Consider the following 27,387-nt stretch of genomic DNA (forward strand, 5'->3'; position numbering starts at 1 on the left):
TGATCCTCAGAAGATATAACCTCTCTTCTCTTTTTCTTGAAAGGGAGTCTCAACCCACTACCTAATCACTCTCATCAAAAATGCACTCCCAGTTCTGTGGTCTTTGTGTAAAGTGCACTTCAGCTTATACTGATGCTTAGACTTTGAATTCTTAGAAGTCTTCCTCAGGACAGCAATACTACAGTAAAGGTAAAGGAGTCTTCTCCCTTCACTCTAAAGGTGAACCTGTCTGACGTTTTTTGTCAGACTCCCTGACTCCAAATCTTGTCAGAAACCAACTGACTGCCTTTAGACTGGTTCTAACTGACTAATCAGAATAGAGGGAGCAGCCTGTCACTCAGGCTTTCCATTCTAGGGAGTAGTTAACCCTTCCACACCCAGAGCTCTGATTTTGCTGCACTACAGAAACCTGCTGTTAAGTACAGTCTGTCACGCTGGTACTTTCTGGATTCCTCATTCTGACTGCAGGTGATGTGTTCTGTTGGAGGCTATGGTGGACAACTCAAGATGGCAGGAGCACAGTTTGCAGTATGAACAGTATTTGGAAGCATGGGAGGGAGCACTTGTGCACAGATGAAACCTTCACCTCCATCTTATTTTTAAATGCCTGCTATAGGGAAATCCTGATGAACGCAGCAAGAGAAAATGAAGAAGTATTTGTTTTTGCCATCACTGGTTCAATGCTAAAATAGGTCTGCCAGTAGCTGGCATCTCAAGTTCTTAGAGAGAGAAGAGAGGTAAGGCAGAGGAATGTCACCAGGCAGGACCTAAGGTGTTACTCTGAGTAGCAGTGTTAATAGAAATGTTTCCACACACTTCTAGGGATTGTACCATATGGGATCTCCTAATATGTATCATCAGAATCATAAGGCTTGGTAGAGATGGTCAATTGGACCATACAAAAAATAATGTTTATGTTGGTTTCTTTTTACTGTACTTTAAACAAACTCTCATTGAGCTGTTATTACTAGTTTACTGCATGTCTGAATTGCTATCAAGGGGGTTTGGTAGCTGATAGTCCTGATATTTCAGCTTGAATCCCTGTAAATGAACCTTACATTTAAGATGAGGAAACCCTATGCCAAAGTAGACCACTATAAACCACCTGTCCCTTGACTACAGCTTATACATTGCAGGAATGACCCTTTCCCTGACTTAGCCTCTACCCAGCAACAGTATGCACTGTTGTATGGGCTGCCCCTGGATGCCTCTCTTTAGTGCTACTTCAGATAACTATACAAACTGAATTATAATTTTAAACCAAGGTTTATGTCATGAAACATTGTTTTTCCATGTCATAGAAAAAAATTTTCTCAGTAGCTTTTAGGTTCCAAAATATAATTTACTGGAATCTGTGGCTGAATTTTCAAAATGTATTTTCTGTGGTTATGATATATAAGGTGAAGAAATAATAGATTCTTGAATTCAGAGGAGGAAACTCCTTTTTGATTTTTATTTTAAGAATGAAAATGTCTGTGCTCTGAGAAGAGGCAGTTTGGTGTAGTGGTTAAGAGCGCAGGATTCTAATCTGGAGAACTGGGTTTGATTCCCCACTCCTCCACTTGAAGCCAGCTGGGTGACCTTGGGTCAGTCACAGCTTCTAGGAGCTCTCTCAGCCCCACCCACCTCACAGGGTCATTGTTGTTATGGGGATAATAATATACTTTGTAAACCGCTCTGAGTGGGTATTAAGTCATCCTGAAAGGTGGTATATAAATCAAATGTTGTTGTTATTAAGAATTTTCACAAATGAACTTACAATGACTTTGTATACGTGTCAAGCTATTTTTTGACAGCATTATCTACGAAAACAATCCTGTCTTTCAAGTGATGTTTTTAAATTAACTTTTATATAAATCCTCACCTCTTCTTTTCTTGAAACAGTGCCCAATGCAGTCACTGACATTCGTTTTAGCAGCATCACTACCACATCAGTAAATGTAGTGTGGAACAGCACAGATCGAAATGCTGCTGATTACAGCTACAGAATAGAAGTTGTTGGAAATGGCACCAATAGGACGGAAAACTCGAATGTCACCTCTGCAGTTATTATGAACTTAGAACCTGGTACATTGTACACATTCACAATATTTCCACAAGTTGCTGGAATTAAAGGAGATCCCAGGAATGCTTCCACATATACAAGTAAGTATATTATGACTCACAAAGATTTCATATCACAGTAGTAGAGTTTCCAAACTTGCCACTCAGGCTGTTCTTACTTGATTCCATTCCAACTTGGCATTCTCATGAATTCAGGAAAAATACATTTTCTAAAATGATATTGCAGGTACTCTCTGGGTTCTTCATGATGACTGAAGGTCATGTGGTCCATTGGAGGCAGCACAGTTTGCAGTGGGAAGGGGATTTGGAAGTGTGGGTGGAAGCTGTTGTGCACAGATGAAAACTTCACCTGTTATCTTATTATTAAATGCCAGCTATAGGGAAATACTGATGAACGCTGCAAGAGAAAATGAAAAAGTGCTTGTTGTTGACATCACTGGTTCAGTGCCAAAATAAGTCTGCCGGTAGCTAGCATCCCAAATTCTTAGAGACAGACGAGGGGTAAGGCAGAGCAATGTTATTGGGCAGGACTTAAGGTGTCATTCTGAGTAGCAGTGCTAATGTTTCCATAGACCTCTAGGAATTGCATCATAAGGGATCTCTTCGTGTGTATATTCAGAATTCATAAGAGTTTGTAGGGACAGTCAATTTAACCATACAAAAGATGTTTATGTTGGTTTCTTTTTACTGGTAGGTAGGTAGGTTTATTGTTTGTGGCCAAAAGCCGTTACAATCCACACGTAGAACACATAAAACACTCTAACATATAAACATATGTACAGATATTAAAAGATTAAAATGATCTAGGCAGAAAATACCAGTCAGTTAAAACCATTGCTACCTCTGGAAACAGCTCTAGCCCGAATTTTCTTGGCTGCTAAGGCGAACAGAGAGACTCTGTAAGAAACAAATGCAGCAGTGTCAGACAAGAGAAAAAACAACTTCTCAGAGTCGGAAAAGGAGTTTAAACCAATTAAAAACTCTTCTAGGAATTTATTTCTTGGCTCTGCATAGAGTGGGCAGGATAGTAGGTAATGCGGTAAATCCTCCACGACGTGAGCACCACAAATACAGTAGCAGAGGGCTTGAGGTGTTTTGGCATAACACCCAGCTAGCAGTGCTGTGGGCATCGTTTGGAATCGAATTGAGGTAAAGGCTGTTCTGAGGTTGTGAGGGAGGATGTTGACCAAATAGGGCACTCTAACATGATCCTTTTTGAAAAGTTTAAACCATGGGGAGAATTTAGAATAGAAGATTGCCTACCTATCCATTACGGCGTCACAGTGGAACCCCCATTTCCGAATGTTAAGGCCAGCAACCGGAACGCCCTGGGAGTTGTCACAGATGGAGTAACATTGAAGGATATTATTATAGCTGGCTAGTTGTACAGCCTCGATTTTACGCATAATTTCATAACGTAACCTGTGCAATAGGTTGGTATTATCGTTAAGCCCTGTCCTCCAGAATCTGAGCAGGGTTAGATGTACACGGGCTCTAACTGAGGGCAGGCCAAGTTCTGCTCATATAAGAGCTGCTGAAGTACCTTTTGATAAAGCTAGAATTCTCCTTAAGAAATGGTTTTGGATAGATTCCAAAGCTGTGATTAAACAATCTTTCCAACCCCAGACCTCTACACCATAAAGGAGTTGAGGAATAGCCTTGCTCAAATATATTTTCAGTGCTGGGTCTATTAGAAAACCTCCTTTTGAATAGTAAAATTGCAGAATGGTGCCAATTGATCTAAGAACTGTAGATTTCGTTATTGCCAAATGCGCCCTCCAAGACAGAGTTTCGCTAAAGGTAATCCCCAGGTATTTAAAGGTGCTGTACTGTTCTATGGTGGTTCCATCTATGGTCCACTTGTATCTATGAGGTCTTTTCCTAAAAACCAAGACTTTTGTCTTGGTGTAATTGATGTTTAAGGCCTCTTCTTTGTAAAAGTCATCAAGTTTATGTAAAAGCCTTTTAAGGCCAACACAGGTAAGAAAGACCAGGACCATATCATCAGCATATAAAAGAACTGATATTTTCTGAGATCCTAAAGAGGGGAGGGCAAACTCAGGGCTGGATAACGTCGGGATAATTTCATTTAAATATAGGTTAAAAAGCAAAGGGGCCAGGACACATCCTTGCTTTACACCTTTCAGAATTGGTATTGCATCTGTTAAAGAGCCTGAGGTGCCCACTCTGATTTTTGCAAAGATGTTGGAGTGGAATTCATGCAGAAGAAACAATAGCCGCCTATCTATGTTTGAAGCAGCTAGCTTCATCCAGAGGCATTCTCTGTCAATGGAGTCAAAAGCAGCTGTTAAGTCCACAAAGGCTGTATACAGAGATTTAGTAGGGCCCTTGATACTTCGGGACGCTAGTTGGTAGAGGGTTTGACAATGGTCAATGGTACAATGCCCTTTGCAGAAGCCAGCTTGCTGAGGATAGATGACTTGGTTGGAGGCTTCCCAATCCTCCAGCTTACATAGAAGATATTTGCTATACAATTTGGCAGCTATGTCCAGCAACCTTATTGGATGGTAATTCTGGGGATCTGCTTTGCTCCCCCTTTTAAACACTGGAACTACTATACTCAGTTTCCACCCTGAGGGGAAGACCCCTGTTGAATTTACCTGGGTGAATAACTTAGCTAAGATGGGAGCCCACCAATCAGGGAAGGACTTAAACATCTAGGGGGACTTGCCAGAGGCAAGTGAGGAAATAAGACCTCTGATCTCAGTCTCAGTAACCGGGGACCATTGTGGCAGGGTAGAGAGATCAGGGGGAGGTATCTGCTTGGGTACCTCATTCTAGAGAATTGAGGAGACCCTTTCACTGAAATTTGGGCATCCAACTAGGAGAGGGTGTCTACCTATTCCAAAGGACACTAGTTCCCAGAACCGAGCCTCCCTCTTTTCCTGAACTGCCAGGCCTAACTCCTGCCATAATAGTTTGGCATGATCTTCTCAGCCCCAGCTCCCCAGCTGCGTTGTGGAGATAATAATAACACTAACTTGTTCTTTTTACTGTCTGCTAAAAATAACCCCCCTTTGAACTGTTATGTGTAATCAAGTTGCCTCTGACCCATGGCAACCCTATGAATGAAAGATCTCTAAAACGTCCTATCAGTAACAGACTTGCTCAGATCCTGTAAACTGGAGGACATCACTTCTTTTATTGAGTCAAAGACATCTCATTTTAGATCTTCCTTATTTCCTACTGCCTTCCACTTTTCCTAGGACTATTGATTTTTCCAGAGAATCTTGTCTTCTCATGATGTTACAAAGTATGATAGCCTCAGTTTTGTCATTTTAACTTCAAGGGGGAATTCAGGCTTAATTTGATCTACTACCCACTTATTTGTATTTTTGGACATCCATGCCATTCGCAAAACTCTCCTCTAGCACCACATTTCAAATGAATCAATTTTATTCCTGTCAGCTTTCTTCACTGTCCAATTTTCACATCCATACATAGTAATGAGGAATACCATGGTTTGGATTATTTTCGTCTTGGTTCTCAGAGACATCTTTTTCTTTAACAATCTTTTCTAGCTCTCCCACAGCTGCTCTTCCAAGTCTCAATTTTTTTCTGATTTCTTCAATGTAGTCTTCCTTTTGGTTGATGATTTAGCCAAGGAACAGAAAATCTTGAACAATTTCAATTTTCTCATTGTCTGCCAAGTAACGTGGTGTCCACCTGCATATCTCAAATTGTTATTTTTCCTTCCACCAATTTTTACTTCAGCTTCTTCTAGATCTAAACCAGTTGTCCTTGTGATATACTCTGCATAGAGGTTGAACTGATAGGGAGATAGTATGCCTCCTTGTCTGAAACCTTTGCCAGTTGGAAACCTTTGCCAATTGCCTTGTCTGAAACCTTTGCCAGTCTTGTTTCCCCATATTCTGTCCTGACGGTAGCCTCTTTTCCAGAGCACAGGCTGTGCATCAGAACAATCAGATTGTGACACCCTAATTTCTTTTCGCACTCTCATGATCCACATGGTTCAAAGCTTTGCTAGTTTATTGCAATCAAGATGGTCCTCAGGTTTGCTGATGGTCCTCAGGTTTCAGCCTGAATCCCTGTGAATGAACCCCACATTTAAGATGAAGCAACCCTGTGCAGAAGTAGATGACTATAAACCACCTGTCCCTTGACAACAACATAAGCATTGCAGGAATGACCCTTTCCCCTGGCGTAGCCTCCACCCAGCAGAGGTTTCTTGATGTATGCACTGTTGTATGGGCTGCTTCTGGATGTCTCTCCTTAAGGTTACGTCAGATAACCATAAAAACCCCATTATATTTTTAAACCAGTGTTTTCATCGTGAAACGTATTTCCATGTCCTAGAAAATGTTTTCTCTGTAGTTTTTAAGTTCCAAAACTGCAAGTTGCATAAATCTATGGCTGAATTTTCAAGATGTAATTTCTTTGGTTATGTTGTATAAGATGATGAAATAAATGATTCTTGAATTCAGAGGACAAAACACCTCTTTTCCATGTTTTATTTTAAGAATAAAAATGTCTATGCTCTGAGAAGAATCTTTACAAATGAAGTTACAGTGCCTGTGGATCTTTGTCAAGCCATTTTTCACAGCATTATGTGAAAAATAGCGTATGCAGCGTGGTATGAGCTGCTTATGGATACCTACTGTATCTTTAGTGTTACTTCAGTTCCGATAAATATGCAACCCAATCATATTTTGGGGGCAGCATTATCTACGAAAACAATGCTGAATTCATTCAGTGGAGTTTTAGAATGAACTTTTATATAAATCCCGACCTCTTCTTTTTTTGAAACAGTGCCCAATGCAGTCACTGACATTCGTTTTAGCAGCATCACTACCACATCAGTAAATGTAGTGTGGAACAGCACAGATCGAAATGCTGCTGATTACAGCTACAGAATAGAAGTTGTTGGAAATGGCACCAATAGGACGGAAAACTCGAATGTCACCTCTGCAGTTATTATGAACTTAGAACCTGGTACATTGTACACATTCACAATATTTCCACAAGTTGCTGAAATTGAAGGAGATCCCAGAAATACTTCCACCTATACAAGTAAGTAGATTACTACTCATGAAGATTCTGTATCACATTTTCCAAACTAGCAACACAGGCTGTTCCTCGTGTTTGTTCTATTCCACCCCTGCATTCTCATGAATTTAAGAAAAGTATATAATTTCTAAAATGAAATTGCTGATATTCTCTAGATTCCTAGTTCTGACTGCTGGTCATGTGTTCCATTGGAGGCCACGGTGAACAGCCCTATAAAGGCAGGACAGTTTGCAGTGGAAAGGGGATTTGGAAGCATTGGTGGCAACATTGCACAGATGAACACTCCACCTGCACCGTATTATTAAACACTAGCTATAGGGAAATCCTGATGAACAAAGCAGGAGAAAACAAGAAAGTGGGGTTTTTTTGACATCACGAATTCAGTGCTAGCCCTGACCTGGATAGCCCAGGTGAAACTGATCTCATCAGATCTCAGAAGCTAAGCAGGGTTGGCCTTGGTTAGTAATTGGATGGGAGACCACCAACAAAGACCTGGGTTACAGAGGCAGGCAATGGCAAACCATCTCTGTTAGTCTCTTTGCCATGAAAACCCCACCAGGGGTTGCCATAAGTCAACTATGACTTGAGGGCACTCTCTACTACTACTAGTTCAATACTAAAATAGGTCTGTCTGTACATAGCATCCCAAATTCTTAGAGTTGAGGAATGAGACAGAGCAATGTCACTGGTCAGGAACTAAGTTGTTACTTGCAGTAGTTTTGATCATTGAAATGTTTCCACACACCTCTAGAAATTGTACCATATGGGATCTCATGATGTGTATTGTCAGAATCCTAAGAGTTTGTGGAGATGGATCAGTTTCACCACAAAAAATTAATTTTTATATTTCTATTTTTTAATATACACTAAACATAAACCTTCATTGAGGTGTTATTGCTAGTTTATTGCATGTCTGAATTGCTATCAAGTAGGTTTGGTAGCTGATGGTTCTGTGATTTCAGCCTGAACCCCTGTGAATAAACCTCACATTTAAGACCAGGCAGCCCTGTGCCAAAGTAAACCACTATAAATCACCTGTCCCTTGACAGCAACGTATGCATTGCATGAATGGCTGTTTCCCCTGATTTAGCTCCACCCAGCAGAGGTTCCCAGATGGATGCACTGTTGTATGGGCTGCTCCTGAATACTACTCTTTAGTATTACTTCAGTTGCAATAACCATACAAACTTAATTATATTTTTGGCAGTATTATCAAAGCAAAGAATGCTGAATTCATTCTGCTGTATTTTTTAAATTAATTTTTATACAAACCCCTACCTTTTCTTTTTTGAAACAGTGCCCAGTGCAGTCACTGGAATTCATTTTAGCAGCATCACTACCACATCAGTAGATTTAAAGTGGAACAACAGTGATCGGAATGCTGCTGATTACAGCTACAGAATAGAAGTTGTTGGAAACGGCACCAATAGGACGGAAATCTTGGATGTCACCTCTGCAGTTATTATGAACTTAGAACCTGGTACATTGTTCACATTCACAATATTTCCACAAGTTGCTAGAATTGAAGGCGATCCCAGAAATACTTCCACCTATACAGGTAAGTCAATTATGACTCGCAAAGATTTTGCATGACAGTGGTACATTTTCAGAACTTGCCACACAGGCTGCTTCTCTTGCTTGATTCCATTCCTCCCTGGCATATTCATGAATTCGGGAAAAATATATTATTTCTAAAATGACATTCCTGGTTGTCTCTGGATTCCCCATTCTAATCACAGATCATATGTTTCATTGGAGAGCACAGTGGACAACCCCACATGAAGAAAGTACAATTTACAGTGTGAAGGGTATTTGGAAGAGTGGGAGGGAGCACTTGAGCACAGATGAAATCTTTACCTGCATCTAATTATTAAATGCCAGCTGTAGAGAAATTCTGATGAATGCAGCCAGAGAAAATGAAGAAGTGTTTGTTTTTGACATCACTGGTCCATTGGCAAAATAGGTCTGCCAATAGCTGGCATCCCAAATTCTTTGAGTCGAGGGGTGAGACAGCAATGTCATCAGGCAGGACTTGAGTAGCAGTGCTCACGGAAATGTTTCAACACACCTCTAGGGATTGTACCACATGGGATCTCCTAGTATGTATTGTCAGAATCATAAGACTTTATGAAGATAGTCAATTTTACAGTTAAACAAATGATGTGGTTTTTTTAACTGAGTGCTAAAAATAACCCCTCATTGAGGTGTTATTGCTAGTTTATTGCATGTCTGAATTGCTATCAAGTGGGTTTGGTAGCTGATGGTCCTGTGATTTCAGCCTGAATCCCTGTGAAAGAACCCCACATTTAAGATCAGTCAACCTTATGGTAAAGTAGACCACTGTAAATCACGTATTCCTTGACTGCAACATATACATTGCAGGAATGATCCTTTCCCCTGACTTAGCTCCACCCAGCAGAGTGGATGTCTGCACTGTTGTATGGGCTGCTCCTAGATGTCTCTCCTAACTGTTACTTCAGTTTCAATAAATGTACAAACCAAATTATTTTTTTAAAGTAGTGTTTTTATCATGAAACATATTTCTACATCCTAGAAAAGGTCTTCTCAGTAGCTTTTAGGATCCAAAATTCCATTAACCTATGGCTGAATTTTCAAGATATATTTTTTTGTTTATGTTTTATAAGGTGAAGAAATAAATGATTCTTAAATTCAGAGGACAAAACACCTATTTTTTTCAATTTTTAAAATAATGAAAATGTCTATGCTCTGAGAAGAACCACAAATGAAGTTAGAATGTCTGTGGAGCTGTTTTTGGCATTATCTAAGAAAACAATACTAATGTATTTCAGTGATGTTTTTAAATTAACTTTTATACAAATCCCCACCTCTTCTTTTTTTGAAACAGTGCCCAATGCAGTCACTGACATTCGTTTTAGCAGCATCACTACCACATCAGTAAATGTAGTGTGGAACAGCACAGATCGAACTGCTGCTGATTACAGCTACAGAATAGAAGTTGTTGGAAATGGCACCAATAGGACGGAAAACTCGAATGTCACCTCTGCAGTTATTATGAACTTAGAACCTGGTACATTGTACACATTCACAATATTTCCACAAGTTGCTGGAATTGAAGGAGATTCCAGGAATGCTTCCACATATACAAGTAAGTAAATTATAACATGCTAAGATCACATATCACAGAGGTACATTTTATATACTCACAATATATACACAAGCAAAAGATAACATGATTAAGAGAGACCTGACTAACAAAAGCACTTGTACATGTTCAAAGCTATGGGCCTATGTAGGGATTTTCAATGAATGCAAGTTCTGCTTTTTAAAAAAGGTGCATATTCTTTGCCTTGGATTCAGGTTGCCTGCATTGCATTGTTCCTTCAGAGTCTCAGACATCATTCTTCTGGGCCTAATATATACTTGCAACACAAGCTGTCCCTTATGCTTATTTCCTTTCCACCTCTGTATTCTCATACATTCAAGAAAAAATATATTATTCCTCAAATGACATTGCTGGTACTCTCTGGATTCCCTGTTCTCACTGCAGATCATATGTTCAGTCGGAGGCCATGGTGGATGTCCCCAGATGGAGGCAGCATAGTTTGCAGTGTGAAGGGAATTTGGAAACATGGGAGGGAGCACTTTGTGCACAGATGAAAATTTCACCTGTATCTTATTATTAAATGCCAGCTATAGGGAAATTATGATTAACAGAACAGGAGAAAACAAGGAAATGAATGTTTTTGACAACTCTGGTCCGTTGCCAAAATAGGCCTGCCAGTAGCTAGCATCACAAATTCTTTGAGTCAAGGGATGAGACAGAGCAGACAGGCAGAGCATCAGACAGGACCTACGGTGTCACTCTGAGTAGCAGTGCTAATGGAAATGTTTCCACACACTTTTAGGGATTATACCATATGGGATCTCCTAATATGTATCATCAGAATCATAAAACTTTGTAGAGATGGTCAGTTGGACCATACAAAAAATAATGTTTGTGTTGATTTCTTTTTACTGTACTCTAAACATAAACTCTCATTGAGCTGTTATTGCTAGTTTATCGCATGTCTGAATAGCTATCAAGGGAGTTTGGTGGCTGGTGGTTCTGAGATTTCAGCCTGAATTCCTGTGAATGAACCCCACATTTAAGATGAGGAATCTCTATGCCAAAGTAGACCACTGTAAACCACTGGTCCTTTGACTGTAACATATGCATTGCAGGAATGACCCTTTCCCCTGGCTTAGCCTCCACCCAGCAGAGGTTCCTGGGCGTATGTAGTGTTGTATGGGCTGCTCATGGATACCTACTGTATCTTTAGTGTTACTTCAGTTCCGATAAATATGCAAACCCAATCATATTTTGGGGGCAACATTATCTAAGAAAACAATGCTGAATTCATTCAATGGTGTTTTAAAATTAACTTTTATATAAATCCTCACCTCTTCTTTTTTTGTTTAAACAGTGCCCAATGCAGTCACTGACATTCGTTTTAGCAGCATCACTACCACATCAGTAAATGTAATGTGGAACAGCACAGATCGAAATGCTGCTGATTACAGCTACAGAATAGAAGTTGTTGGAAATGGCACCAATAGGACGGAAAACTCGAATGTCACCTCTGCAGTTATTATGAACTTAGAACCTGGTACATTGTACACATTCACAATATTTCCACAAGTTGCTGGAATTGAAGGAGATCAGAAAAATAGATCCACCTATACAAGTAAGTAAATTAAAACATATAGTGATTTCCAGTCACTGTTTATTGTGTGTCAAAATGGTACTTTTGATAAACTTCTTTTCAGTCTGGTTGGTAATTAACTGAGAGTCAGGCTAGGTTTAATATGGAAAAATTTTAATTAAACGAATCTGCTTGTAAGTTGTAACTGCTGACTTGTTTGTCTCTACTGAACTGTGTCTGTTTCTTTGTGCTTCTCTGCTGAATCACTTTCTGTAGCTGCTCCATGACTTTCTGTGTTCCCTGAATTATTCCCCATTTAATATATTGTCGAAGGCTTTCATGGCCAGAGAACGATGATTGTTGTGGATTTTCCGGGCTGTATAGCCGTGGTCTTGGCATTGTAGTTCCTGACGTTTTGCCAGCAGCTCTGACTGGCATCTACAGAGGTATAGCACCAAAAGACAGAGATCTCTCAGTGTCACAGTATTCCCCATTTACTTTCCTACCTTACTCAGTTCTGTGTATGTCAATAGTATACACTTGTGGTATGTACTCAAGTAAAGAGTAACTTGATTAACAAAGACCTTCCTAACAAAACCAACCCTATGATGGAAAAACCTCCAAAACATCTCATAATTAAAATACTTGCTCATATCTTGCAAACTGGAGGACATCGCTTCTTTTATTGAGTCAAACCATCTCGTTTTAGGTCTTCCTCTTTTCCTACTGCCTTCCACTTTTCCTAGCATTATCGACTTTTCCAGAGAATCTTGTCTTCTCATGATATAACCAAAGTACGATAGCCTTAATCTTACCATTTTAGCTTCTAGGGAGAATTCAAGCGTGATTTGATCTAGTACCCACTTATTTGTCTTTTTGGTCATCCATGGGATCCGCAAAACTCTCCTCCAGCACCACATTTTAAATGAATCAATTTTCTTCCTGTCAGCTTTCTTCACTGCCCAACTTTCACATCCATACAGTGTAATGGGGAATACGATTGTTTGGATTATCTTGATCTTGTTTCCCAGAGAGACATCTTTATCTTTAGGGATCTTCTCTAGCTCCCTCACAGCTGCTCTTCCAAGGCTCAATTGCCTTCTGATTTCCTCGTTGCAGTTTCCCTTTTGGTTGATGATTGAGCCAAGGGATAGAAAATCTTGGACAAATTCAATTTCCTCATTGCCAGCTTTAAAATTGTGTTACTCCTCAGTAGTCATGACTTTTGTCTTCTTGATATTCAGATGTAATCCTTCTTTGGCGCTTTTTCCTTTAACCTTCAGCAGTAGTTGTTTCAAGTCTTCGCTGTTTTCTGCCAGTAATATGGCATCATCTGCATATCTCAAATTGTTCATTTTCCTTCCAACAATTTTTACTCCGGCTTCTTCTAGATCTAATCCAGCTTTCCTATGATATGTTCTGCATAGAGGTTGAACAGGTAAAGAGATAATATGCATCCTTGTCTGACACCTTTGCCAATTGGAAACCATTCTGTTTCCCCATATTCTGTCCTGACAGTAGCCTCTTGTCCAGAGTACAGGTTGCACGTCAAAATATTCAGATGTTGTGGCACCCCCATTTCTTTTAACACTGTCCATAGCTTTTCATGATCCACACAATCAAAAACTTTGCTGTAATCTGTGAGACACATGCTGATTTTTTTCTGAAATTCCCTGATGCATTCCATTAGCCATCGTAAATTTGCAATGTGATCTCTAGTGCCTCTTCCTTTCCTCAATCCAGCATGAACATCTGGCATTTCTTGTCCAATAAATGGTAAGCATCTTTACTGTAGAATCTTGAGCATCACTTTGCTTACATGGGAAATTAATGCAGTAGTCCAATAATTGCTACACTCTTTGGCATTCTCCTTTTTTGGAATTAGAATGTAGACTGTTTCCAGTCTGTAGGCCATTGTTTTGTTTTCCGTATTTGTTGACAGATTCTTGTTAAGATGTTGATAGACTCCATTTCTGTAGCTTGAAATTGCTCTATTGGTATTTCGTCTACTCCAGGTGCTTTGTTTCTCCCAATTGCTTTGAGTGCAGCTTTTACTTCACTTTCCAAGATTTCTGGTTCTTCATCAAAGGACTCCTCTTCAAAAATATCTGTCATCCTTCCATCTCTTCTGTATAGTTCTTCAGTGTATTATTTCAATCTTTCCTTTATTTTGTCCTGATCAGGTACTGTATTTCCGTGTTGATCTTTCAGCATCCCAAACCGTGGCTTGAATTTTCCTTTGATCTTGTGGATCTTGTGGAACAGATCTCTTGTCGTTCTCTTCTATTTCTTTGTATATATTTTCTTTAAATATATACTTAACAATCAAAGATTAAATTGAGGCCATTCTTTTGTCTTTCACTTTTAATAAGTGGACTTTATGGAATTCAGCTGGTACTTCAGTTTGCTGTTTCCTGATACACAATCAAAATAACACATAGGTATCCAATTTCTTAATTAATTTCCTATTTTCCTGTCACTGCAATAGGAACTTTGTGGTATTTTATGAATTTTACTGAAGCAAGTAGCTGTTAAATTTTTATGGATATCAACTTCATCTTTTTCTGATGTTTTTTGTATGGCAAGTATCCCCAAACTTTTTGAGCTTGTGGGCACTTAGGGAATTTTGAGAGAGCAGTGGGTGGCACCACAACATTGGATGCGTTGAGTGGCATTGAGATTGTTTTAAAAAATCTTGATCTTGAAGTGATACCATGTGTGAAGCTTGTCAAGATTAAATTGAATTTTGGAGTGGTTCTGAGTACAAGAATTTCCTAGAATTAATTAAGAGCTTGGGGGTACTCCTGGAAGAGGGTGTCAATAAGGGAATGCAAAATGAAACAAACTAAAAGAACCCCACTGGCAAAAGATTATGATACAAGGGGACAGATAAATCTCCTTGTGGTTATACTTCCACAAATTTAGCTGCAGAAGCGTCCCTCTGTTAATTTATTTATTCTTTTGAAGCAGTTGGAGGCTGTAATGTTTTGCATGTGATGAATTTAATTTGGATTTTATTTCAGCTTGCTAATGTGGGGTTTTTAATACTTGTTTCTGTGGGTTTAAAAGCAGGCCTCTGAGGAAAGGCTGGCCCCAGCCTTGTTTATAGACTGGGCAGGAGGTTGGACTAGACGGTCTGTATGGCCCCTTCCAACTCTATGATAAACAAGTTGGAGATGTTGCCACAGGCACCTTCTTTCAGTTACTTCTAGGTCATAATTGCTGACCTAGCTATATTGATCCATGCATACCATTGTCAGACTGTGGCTTACTAAAAGTTGCAATCCAGACTATCTCTTGCAATTAGACATGTCCATCGGTTTCAAAAGACTTTACTGAATATAAACAACCCTTATAGTCCACTATCCAAGATGCAATATCTTGGCTGGTACATGAGTATTGTTACGAATGACAGGCAAAGGTTAAGGTACAGAATAGCATACCCCTGTAGGCCCCATCCTCCCCCCACAGTTCTCAAAACAAATGGCTTGAGGCTGAGAAAGTGAAAGTTTCCCAAGGCTGGAAAGGTTGTAGTCATAACATTCCTCTTCTCTAAGAAGCACTTAAAATACTGACAGGATTAAAATGGAGTCTCTTTGGTTTGAACACACAAGAAACATAGTCAGAACCTGACAACCATAACCTCCAGATTGGAGTACTGTAACATGCTGTACATGGGACCACCTTTGAAGACATGTCAGAAACTTCTATAGTTACAAAATGTGGCAAGAAGGCTCTTCGCTGGATCAGACACTTGGAAAGCATAACTCCAAATGTTGCATTAACTGTTTGCTTCTGGACCCAATTCAAAAAGCTGGTTATTACCTTTTAAGACCATTCACAGCCTGTGGGTCCCAGCTACTGAAACACAGCAGGCAAACAGAGGTAGTTTCGAGCCTTCCGAGTTCTTCCATGTACAGGTTCAAGGTTCAGGCATGGGTCAGGTAATACTCATGGCATCGAGCCCAAAGGAGTATTACAGAATCAGGTTTCTCAGGTACAGGCCGAGGTCAGAGATGAGGAGATCAGTTCTGACCACAAGCAGTAGGTAGCCAACACATTCCTTCCACACAGCTACTCCCTTTTCTGCTGCTTTTAAGCCTCATGCTGCTTAACCACCTGTGCTGCATCATGCAGCTGCCAGCTGCCTCAGTCGTGCTCCTGCAAACACTCATCATCGCTGTCGATGCTGGGCCGGTATTGTGCTGCTAGGTGGGCACTTCACCTTCTGACTTCCTCTGACAGCATTCCAAGACTCTGGAGGGAGAGCTGGCCTGTGCCTGGCTCTCTGTTGCTGACCCAGGGCTGGGAAGCTGAGGAGCCAATATGCTGGGTCCTGGCTGCAGATCTATGTCAGGCCTTCAGATACTGCCTCCTTCTACAAAGCCTCTGCCAGTGGCCATGGATCTGAACCAAGTTCACTGACTGCCTCTTCCTCAGAAGAGCCCTCTGCATCTCTCTGCTCTGCTGGGCTTCGCTGGTCCACAACACTGTGGTACTGCACCATTTACATTATTCAGAAAGCCGCCTCCTCCTTAAGGAATGGCCTACCAAGAATTGCTGAGGAAGGTGCCTTCACTGGCTACATTTAGGAAAGCATGCAAGACAGCTATATGCCAGAGAGCACTTGGTGAGATTAAATTGTTTTAGCAGATGTGGCTGCTCATTCTATTCCTGTGTTTGAAATTTTGACTGCTTTTACATTATAGTTTGTGTATCATTAATTTATGTCCTTGCAGTCTGATTGCTGCATTGTTAGCCTTGAGTCCAAGGAGATAAGGCAGAATTAAATGTTCATCTTCATCTCTACTTGTGCAGTCCCACATGGGACTGCGCAGGTGCAAGCCAGCCACAGTGAAAAGTTTCAAGCTTTAAAGGCCTATAAGGGGGCCGAGGACTTTTGTTCCACCTCTGTAGCCATCTAGCACAACTCCACCCATCACCCAGATGGTCTCGTGGCAACAATTGCTTACCTTGCTACAGTTCATGGCATCTGCAGGCTCCGCCTCTCCTCCGATTCCAACCAGGCTCTCAGTTCCAACCATATCCTCAGCTTCGACTATGCTGTTGGTTCCAACACTTCTGATCTCCTCAGTTCCAACTTTCCACAGCCACCTTTTTGGATTTGGAAGTAGAGGAGGTGACATCTCTCTGACCATACTGAACTGGTCTTGGTTCCTTCACCTGAGAAATTAGTGGGAGAACCGACATCTTCCTCGCCCAAGGATGATTGCTGTCTCTTCAATGAGCAGATGACCCAAATGGCCAGAGCACTAGAATTAGATATCTTAGCTTTGAAGACATATCACTATTTCAACCAAAGAACAAGGTCCTCCAGGCTCTATACTCAGACATTCCTGCGTCCATAGCCTTCCCTGCTGTTGAAGACTTGTTGGATATAGCTAAGGGCACATGGGAAAAACCTGCTTCAATTGACATCACATCCAAGAAAACGGAACATCTGTATACATTAAAGTAACAGGACTGTGGTTTCCTCTTTACCTACACCCATCATCACGGGTGCCCAAAGAGGTGCAGGCACGGTACCGACACAGATCTCAGTAAACCCCAGCTTATAAGGAGGGATGGAAGATTGATGTCCTTAATATGAAAGTCAACTTGTCTGTCTTTCATGAGTCAGCCTTGCCCTGTGCTCAGTGAAGAGTCATCAGACGAAGAGCTGCCTGCAGTTCACCCCACACTGACCCAGCTGCAGCTGACCTTGAGTCTAATGAACAGCAATTGTCGGCTAATCTGACCCTTGGACTGGACTTGACTCTTGGCTTCTCTGAAACTCTGACCCTTGGATTGAACCTGACTTGTAGATTCTCTGGAACACTGACCCTTGGACTGGACTTTGTTTATTGTTTGCTCCCAGGTCATGACTGGCCTCTGCACTCTGGCCCCTGGGGGACTACACCAGTACACTGTCACTCTCAATTTCAGATCGCTAATTATCAAGTGATCATGGTATTGTACAACCTTTTTCTGTGAGAGCATCTGTCAGCTTACTTTCAATGTCTCCCAGAGGAGTACAGAGTTCTGGCCAAGGTCTTTCTCCAAGCACAATTGAAGCAACCTCAGTTGCAAACACCAAAAACGTCACAACAGAGCCCAAAGTCATTCCGACTGATCGACCTGCCAATTTCCTTCCCATTTTGGAAGACTGAGCTCATTTTACCCAGTGTGGGAGGACCTTACCAATGACTCGGGTAATCGCCATTGTTAGATGGGGTCATAGGTTACATTTTTCTGAACTGCCACCCCATCCCTCCTTCATAAAACAGCTACAGACTGCTCTGTAGAATCACAGCAAGGGCTCATCCATACATTTCCCCCATGGCCCACCCCACTTCCACAATGGAGCCTATCTCTGATACTAGCCAGATTTATTTGAACCAATGGCATCTTGCCCCATAGTTCTCCTGTCATGGAAGGTGAATTTCCTGGTGGCAGTTACATCCGCCAGAAGGGTTGGGAAACTGACAGCACTTAGAGTAGGTCCTCCATTCACTCAGTTCTTTGCAGAGAAGGTAGTGCTTCACACTAGCCTTGAGTTTTTGCCCAAGATAGTGTTAAAATTCCACCTATTCCAGATCATCAACTTACCACTGATTTTTCCTGTCCCCTCATCAGAATCAGGGAGGGCTCTACAAAACCTAGATGTCCGACAAGTCTCTTCTGTGCCGCTGAGAGCTCTGTCAGTTGGCATAAATTAGGACTCCGACAGCTCAGAAGAACTGAGGGAAAGGGCGGAACATCTCCCCTCTAGGCACACAGGGTCGGGTGGGAAATAGCCATGTGTGTGCAGAGAGGAGGAGATACCCCTTTATAGGGCTTGAAAGCTTGAAAGCTTTCTCCACCACTGGCCTGTGCAGTCCCATGTGTGCTTGCACAGAAGAGACTGGATGAACAAAAGCTACAGACAACTATAACCCTGTTTTTAAATAAATAAATAAATAAGGCCAGTTAATAGGCATTTGTTTAGATTTTAAACAAAGGCTTATTTCACTGTTAATTGGTGCTCTTTGTTATATAGGGTGTTGTTATTCACTGGGATGCTGGCAACATTTATTATTAACATTAGTGCTTGACCTTAAATTATTTGGAGTAACTCCTTACAATGTTAGTGGTTCATTATGGAAATAATCTCTTATAATAATGAATTCACAGTAAACCTATGGAATAATCTTACTGAATAAATTAGACTGAGATTGTAGAAAGCATTTTTTTTGAAGCTGCCTTAACTTGCTTTTCTAGCAGTAGCGCTGAATCTGGATGCTACAAATGCTGGATCAAGGCCAAAGAAAGTGGGAATATTCTAGTTCTTACCAGTTTCTGTTGTGCTTTTTTCTGTGTTAGAGGATGGAACTGAACATTCTTAAGATGGCATCAGCTTTTTTGTGTGGATTATGGGTTTTAAGTAAGTGAGATCTGGATATATTTTGCCTATATTTCCTTTTCTATTTTAATATATAAACTGAGCATAAATTGAGCTCCAAAGTGAAGATGATCTTTTATTTATTGCAGGGTACTATAAACAGAATGTTCTGGAAGACTTGTCAGGCCTGATTCAAATATATGCACTTAAGTAGTCCTAGGCATCTAGTTAGCTTTCCTATATAAGATCATTTAATTCCTGGCAAGAGGTACACCATAGATAACATTTTAGGTTCATTACTGGGTATAGTACACAAATAATATCATTACAGAATCTCTGTTTCCATTCTAAGCCTTCATTATTAAAACATTATTATTCAGCATTCTTTATATCAGCTCAACCAACAGAAAATCATATCATCCACAATAAATACATAGATCTTAAAGGAGATCTTAAAGGAAAGTGGGCCCAAGAAAGTAACTTAGCCAAAGATAATCGGGTAACAGGTAAGGAGCCCCTTCTAGGAAGAAGCCCCTGATCAATTTAGCTTCACATATTTATAGGGTTTCAGAACCATCTCCTAACAGTAACTAACTCCCGCTTCAAAAGACTCACATTCTTGGCTAATTATCTTATAACTTCAAACACCAGGAAAGGCTATACATATTTGAAACGTATTCTTAAAGTATATAAAAACTGTGAGTTCATTCTTGCCACATTTTACCTTAACAAAGTCTATGGAAAATTAGTGATTACAAGTTTCTCATATATATGGATCTCTTTTGGCTCTCAAACAATATGTCTATTCTTGAGTAATATCTCTAACGTTTGTGAAATTAGACATTATTTTCATTCTCATACACTCTCTGCACCTCGGTCTTAATTCATTGTATATATTGATATGAGTTAGATGGCTTTTCTTTTCTTTTTTTAATTATTTATTGAGAAAGTTAGATGGTTTTTCTAATCTACATAAGGCCATACAATTGTACAACTCCTCTGTTTTGTGCTGCTTTCCAAGGAGGATCTTATTCTAGGCCCTTTGTGACATGTTTAGCTATGGGGCCGAACTAGTCTTGTTCTCATGCACAACAACATCTTCCATTATGTTCTTGGTCAAATCCAGCAACTGTTCTCCTATAGTTCTGACTATATCCATCACAAGGACTAACATTTTTTTATGTTCTTGAACAGAACCCAGTGCTGTTTCTAACATCACAGTTAAAAATATAACCACTACGGAAATAATATTAAATTGGAGTATTGAAGATGCAGCTGCTTCTGGATACGCTTACAGAATATACATACAGAATGTAAATACTACTGGAGAGAACTTCACCCAGTCATCCTCATCCCAAACTGCTTCTATCCCAAACTTAAAGCCAGGCACCGCTTATACTTTTTCAATCTTTGCACAAGTGGTTAGCAGCAAAACTGAAGGAGACTCCAACAGCCTGTCTGTCTGTACAGGTAAATATCAAAGTTGAAATACATTTGTTTATGGTAGGACAAACAGAATGATGTCATAATTTATTGAATTACTAATTTTAAAAGGGGTCATGGGGGAATGTCTGATGATGATGGTTCTGTCAGTCTCTTGGCAGAGTTGGCAAGCCTAGCAGTAAACACAGCCTCCAAATTCAGGAAACAGAGGAGCTCTCTTCCCCCTAAAAATACCTAAAAGCTATGAGGGGGGTTGACAAGAAAGAGGGCAGTGTGTAAAATCAAGCTTCCAGATGGAGTCCTATTCTGGGAAGAAACATGTACTTTTCGTGCTTGTTCCACTCATTTATTTTTTTAAAGCCAAGTCAGGAAAGGGTTAAAATACTGCTGCTTCATTTCTTCCTGGCAGCTTTCCTGCTGCTTTGTTTTGCAAATGACTGTGCAAAACACTTGTGCTTTTTTTCCTGTTTAGCATTAGGAGAAGCCTCAAATGCCCTAGGAGGGAGGGTGGAAGAGGAAATCAACCATTTAACCCTTTCCTGGCATTTAAAGCCAGGAGGAATGAGCAGTAACTTTAAGACTCATTCCTGGCTTTGAAATAAATAAATAAGAGTGTGTGCATACCCCCAAGGGAGGAAGGGAAAAGCAGCCATTTAACCCTTTTCTGTCTTTAAAGCCAGCAGGGAATAAGCTGCAGCATCAGTACTTGTTCCTGGCTTTGAAAAAAAAAGAGTGTGTACATACCCAGAAGGAAGGAATGGAGTAGCAGCCTTATGACTCTTACCTTGCTTTGCTGATAAAAATAGTGGAAAAGGAGTTCAGAGAGCTAAGGAGGGTGGGAGTGGTTACTGGCGGACAGACCAATCAGTTCCTGGGGGAAGGGAAGAGGGGGGCACGAGAAGCAGAATGAGAGTTTTTGATTCTGCACTGACATAACACACACCAGCAGCGACTGGGCAGCGACTTAAAAAATATCATGGAATGTGCGCGGGGGGCGGGGAATGGGGAAAAGACGGACAAAAACGTTTCTGCTTCCCATGACTCCCTTGCATGTGCAGAACTCTGGAGAACATGGGAAGCAGAATAGATTCTGAAAAGCTGTAAAGTGACCATGCAGAAAACACCAGAGCCTGGTTGGCAGCTGCTAGAAGAAGACTCCTTGGAGAGGCAGCCACATTTAATGACGTTGGAGTCTGATGAAAACATTTAGGCAGCTCCATATTAGAAGAAAAAATCAAAACTGAGTACTTTAAGCAAAAACACCCACGTGAAAACATTATAAGGCCTGTGATGAAGTAAGATATCTGTTTCCAGTCAAGGAGAAAGGGCCCGTCATTGTCCTGACAAAGACAGGAGGACAGTCCACCTCTGAACCCCCTTAACTGAGGAGGCCCAGATATAGCAGAGCACCCTCAGGTGGAAGCAGGATGCCCCAGAACTTCCCAGTGGGCAGTTAAAAACCAGAAAGAAATATGACAATAGAATTGATAAGGGGCAATCTGATAAGAGAAAATTCCCAACACATTTCTCAGATTTTATGGGGAATTTGTAAAAAGTAAAGAGAGGGGAAATATACAGTGAATCATACAAAAACTGTAGCCGGAATAATATAGCATGAGTTGAACAATACAAATTATACATTTATAATCCTTAGTGGAAAGAAAGCCCATATTCTAGTAAAAGCATACTGAAAGAATATCCCTTATAAAATAAGGAATTTGTATAATCATTTAATTCAGAACTGACTACATGAGACATGTCACAATAAAATATATAAATATGGAACATGACATCATAAAACTGCTCAAAACTGGCATCTTTCTGAATAACTTCACTAAAATAAATTGATTGAATCCAGTCCTCCTACAGATGCATGAATGCAAGGACTTCCTTGCTCATTCTCTTCCCAAACAAACCTGGATTTGTGATATCTTAATCTAGCCATTTTTTCTCCAATAAATCAAATATAATTCCTAAATAAATGAGTATTTCCCTTTATTCAGTTGTGAAGAGGTTTTTTGGGGGGTGACTTCCTTCTGGCTTTTGTCTTACTGATTTTAGAGATGCAGATAGGTTTCACAGTGGCATCTTTCATGTCTACTCTGTTTACATATTTCAGCATATGTAGACATTCTTGACATTTAATAGCATGCACAAAATTATGTTTAAAACTCATACATAGAGAGTCAGTTCCAGATTTTGGATCCCCTCAGCAAGATGCTGCCCAGTTCCCTCATCTACAGAGGGAAGGCGTAAAACATCAATACCCAGAGTGGACAGGCAGGTGAGAAAGCAAAGGTGAGGTTGATCCTAGTTGCTACTGCTATTTCTTCTCTCTCTCTCTCTCTCTCTCTCTCTCTCTCTCTCTCTCTCTCTCTCTCTCTCTCTCTCTCTCTCTCACACACACACACACACACACACACACACACACACACACACTGGGAATACCTCTGCTTTCCCTTAGACTCTTAGAGGAAGGAAGAGAGGGAGCCATGTGCCAACTATATGTACATAAACACATAGCAAGATAGGAAGGATTGTGCAGTACCTTGGGATATATGTACATATGCAGTGCCTCTAGCAGAGGAACAGGGAGAAGAGCTATTGAGTCTAAAAGAAAATCAAAAGTTTGGGCTGTGCTCTCTCCAGGACTCCTCCCATCAAGAAATGGGATATAGCCCCAGAATAATCTGCAATCTCTCTCTTCCTGCTAGGGGAGCGCCTAGAGGAGGCAGCAGAGCATGCAGTTCGCTTGTGCTCTGCCACTTCCATTGCAACTTGGCACTTTCCCCATTGACACTGTCTTTTCAGTTAGAGGTGAGCCCTTTGAGCCATGGGCCTCAGCTGATATCCAGCCATTTTGACACCCGATGCCAATTTTTGAATGGCTTCTTCGCTGTATTACTTGTGAGAAAACCACATGTATGATTAGCATATGTCATATACTAAGGGCTTTTTTCTGGGGAAAGAGGTGGGTGAACTGTCCCCCGGGGCAACTCCCGGCAGGAGGTGGTGCCTCTGTCACTATACGCTCCCGGGACCGTATGATGATGTCACTTCTGGGAAGTGATGTCATCGCACATGGTGCAGCCACCCCTCCTCCCCCAGGAGAAAGGGAAAGAAAGAAAGACATGGAAGGACATGGAAAGAAGGAAAGAAGGAGGGAGGGAGGGAGGAAAGACATGAGAAGGAAAGAGAAAGGGAGGGAGGGAGGGAGGGAAAGAAGAAAAGACATGGAAAGAAAGAAAGAAAGAAAGAAAGAAAGAAAGAAAGAAAGAAAGAAAGAAAGAAAGAAAGAAAGAAAGAAAGAAAGAAAGAAAGAAAGAAAGGAGGGAGGGAGGGAGGGAGGGAGGGAGGGAGGGAGGGAGGGAGGGAGGCTTCAGCTGAGAAGGGGAATCCCCCTCCTTTCAGCTGAAGTATAAAGCCCATTTGGGGCTTCCCCGGGTGGGGAAGTATTGGGCTGCAAGGAGAGGGAACAGCATTCCGCCGCGTTCCAGCTGAAAATAAGCCCTGGTCATATGTAAGATTAGCATATGATCTGCCTGTGGGCTGCACTATATGTCCCAGCCTGAGCCGCCTTGTTGAGAGGGTGGGTAAAATTAAATTAAAGCTGAAGGCTGGGAAGGCAGTTATATGTTTGTCGGTGGGCAGAAAGGGAGAAAAAGCAGGGAAGGGGAGAGGCTATACAGGCTGCCAGGGGGAAGGAAAGAAGAAATAATGTGGGGAAGAGGATAAAGAGATGCCCCTGTGAGTTCTGGGTCCCCTGCTTGGTCTGGTTTGTCTCATATTTTCTCATATTTTAGTTTTTCAAACATATAATCAGGGCCGGATCGAGGGGGGGCAGGGGGGTACTCTGCCCCCGGCACCACCAGGGAGGGGTGCCGGGAGCAGCTGCCAGCTGCCAGAGGGCGCAGGCGGAAGTGCGGGCAGCCTCGCAGCCCCCTGTGCTGCCTTTCGCCTGCCCTGCAGGACAGGGGGCAGCCGGCTTGCCGCGCACCCCCTGTCCTGCAGGGCAGGCGAAAGGCAGCACAGGGGGCTGTGGGGCCGCCCGCGCCATTCGCCTGCCCCGCAGGATGGGGTGGCCGCCCACTGTCCTGCGGGGCAGGCAAATGGCACGGGTGGCCACGCTGCCTTTTGCCTGCCCTGCAGGGCAGGAGGTGCGTGGCAAGCCGGCCGCCCCCTGTCCTGCGGGGCAGGCGAAAGCAGCGTGGGGGGCTGCGAGGCCGCCCACACCATTCGCCTGCGCGGAGGCAAATGGCGCAGGCGGCTTCCCAGCCCTGCACACTGCCGCTGTTCCGCCCTGCGTGATGACGTCTCTGAAGTGACGTCATCATGCAGCGCGGGGAGCGCGCACGTGCTGTGTGCGCGCACAAAGTGACCGGCCAAGGGTTGTCCCGGGCGTGGGTGACCCTAGATACAGCGCTGCATATAATTACAGATAATTCTGTTTTAGTTTGTTTTAGTAGATTGTTTTGATAACAGAAAACTCCTATGTGAAGACAAAATATTTTTTCTTAGGACTGGTATAGCAACAAGTATGCCAAAAGGTTTGATGCTATAAACAGGATGAATTTCTATCATAAAGCCTTGAATGTTGTTCTGGCCCTATGTATATTGTAGATACTTCTATAAAATTAGGGAAGTTTTTGTTTTGCACTTCTTTGACCCTGAGTTTTTACATTACTGAGAGCATAAGGTTATCTATTCAATTCATTAATCTGTCTGATGGAAATTGAATATTACCTGAATTGTGACTATTCAGGTTAATTTTGAATTGAAAGAGGCACAATTTTACTGGGCAAGTCAGCATTTCTTTTATATTCTGTTAGTGCTGGTGGGATGAAAGTACCACTAGTATGTTATTAGGCTGTAAAAACACAGAAGTAGAAAGCAAGGCATTTTCTGAATGCAATCCTATAAACCAATCGGTCAAACGTTGCATGTTACCTTATCTGTGTAATGACTGTTTTACATTCTCACCTCTCCTCGTTTCATTGCAGTTGCAGCACCAGTGGATAAACTGGACTGTACACCGGTGCCTAAGCAGCCAGAACTGAATCTATTCTGGAACCTTCCTGATGGCATTTATAATGGCTTCAGAATTCAGATCTCAAATGGTACTTCAAACAGGACAGAACATTACAGCCCAGAAAACCAGGCTGCTATAATAAAAGATTTGAGTTACTTTGTCAACTACACCGTTAGGGTTGTAACTCTTTCATGTGGGGAAATGGGCTTTGCTCCGGAAAAAGTATGTCTTACAAGTATCACTGGTAAGCATCAATTCTCCTTGTCTGAATTCATTGTGGGGTGAGGAAGCATGCTTCTGTATAACACATTTCTGAATGATGGGGTGAATAATGGGCATAGGTTGAATTGGTTACTAGATAATAGACATAGCTGTGGTCGTAACATATAAACCTTCATAATGACAGGTAAAGTATATGCTCACATGAAAACTATATTTACCAAGCATTGTTCCTTGGTGCTTTGTCTTCAATACCAATGTCTGATAGTTTGGCAACTCATTCACATAGTTTATTTCAATTTTCCTTCTCTAAGAACCTAATAAGGAAAGATTTTACAAATGAAACAAATAGAGAATATATGTTTTATATAGAAGCTATTTTTCCTATGCCTGCTTAACCATCTCATTACTTCAAAACATACTATGTTAATAAACTGTGCCCCTATTATGCCACAGTTGAAAAAGATGGATTTTTGCCTCCATATTGCCATAAGGAACTAAATGTTTTTGTTCAGAAATACAAGCAAACATAATAAATATTGTGGTCTATAGCACCCTCTCCCTTCTGTACCTTGCAAGATAACCCCCAGCTCAGTTTTCCAAAAATTTGCAAGTAGTGGAGAACTTAGAAGCTGCCATTTACTTATGGATCTGGTCTAACCATATATATATATAATTGTGGAGAATGTCTTAGGGGAGGTATATTGAAGGCATTTAGGGGTTATTAAAATCCTGCAAGACCAATTCAGTTTGCTACAGTTAGAACTTGGTGTGATCTGCAGTTTCACATATTGAATTGGTAGTTTTCATGGATTAGGGTGAAATGATCCCTTCAGCCAAACAAGATTTTTTCCCCCCCAACACAATTTAGCAAGTGAAAAGACAGCAATTAACTCTCACACTATGAGAAGAGTTAGCTGTCATGTAAAAAAAAAGAAAAAGAAAAGCTAAATCAAATTGGTAACTTGATAACTAAAGTTTTCTACTTGGGGTATATTGGGATATATTTTGTTCTGTTATGCCCTGAAAATGGCATATTATAAAAACATACAAAATTCTACATGGTGTTTGTGATCAATTTAGCCTAGATATAGTACTTTCGCTATACCAAGGGTGGATTAATTGTATTCCAGTATATTTTCGTATTCACCTGATTTTTAAATGAAATGGCATGAACCAGTGGTGCACAACTGACCTCCACTATACTTGAGGGATACATGAAATGTAGAATGAAAAAGGTTTGCTAAAATAGTTTTATGATTTGATTATACCTCTGAGGTCCCATTCGGTCCCATTCACAAAACAAGTGTAACTCTGCAAGTTGAATGCCAGTAGAAACAGGGAAATCTTACAGTGATTCCATAATGTATTAAACTTGGACATTTAAGGAAAGGGGATTCTATAACTGTGAAGGAACTATGTTCCCTGGTGTCATATACTTGGCACGTGTGGGTCATAAAGCTTTTCCAACATAATGTTGGTGATAGATGCTCTATTAGCAAATTATTGCATGTACTACAGTTTTTATGCTGGTTTAT

General features: G+C 41.1%; 1 protein-coding gene across 1 annotated transcript in view; it reads left to right on the top strand.

The window, feature by feature from the left end:
• PTPRJ (protein tyrosine phosphatase receptor type J) overlaps positions 1-27,387 on the top strand; it is a 182,358-nt gene that overhangs the window by 124,690 nt on the left and 30,281 nt on the right. The window contains exons 5-11 of the mRNA XM_054972131.1: positions 1,885-2,145; positions 6,856-7,116; positions 8,411-8,671; positions 9,980-10,240; positions 11,559-11,819; positions 20,353-20,628; positions 25,602-25,874. Coding sequence (XP_054828106.1) covers positions 1,885-2,145; positions 6,856-7,116; positions 8,411-8,671; positions 9,980-10,240; positions 11,559-11,819; positions 20,353-20,628; positions 25,602-25,874 — 1,854 coding nt within the window. The remainder of the gene's footprint in view (positions 1-1,884; positions 2,146-6,855; positions 7,117-8,410; positions 8,672-9,979; positions 10,241-11,558; positions 11,820-20,352; positions 20,629-25,601; positions 25,875-27,387) is intronic.

The sequence above is a fragment of the Eublepharis macularius genome, chromosome 2, assembly GCF_028583425.1.
Source record: "Eublepharis macularius isolate TG4126 chromosome 2, MPM_Emac_v1.0, whole genome shotgun sequence".
Taxonomy (NCBI): Eukaryota; Metazoa; Chordata; class Lepidosauria; order Squamata; family Eublepharidae; genus Eublepharis; species Eublepharis macularius.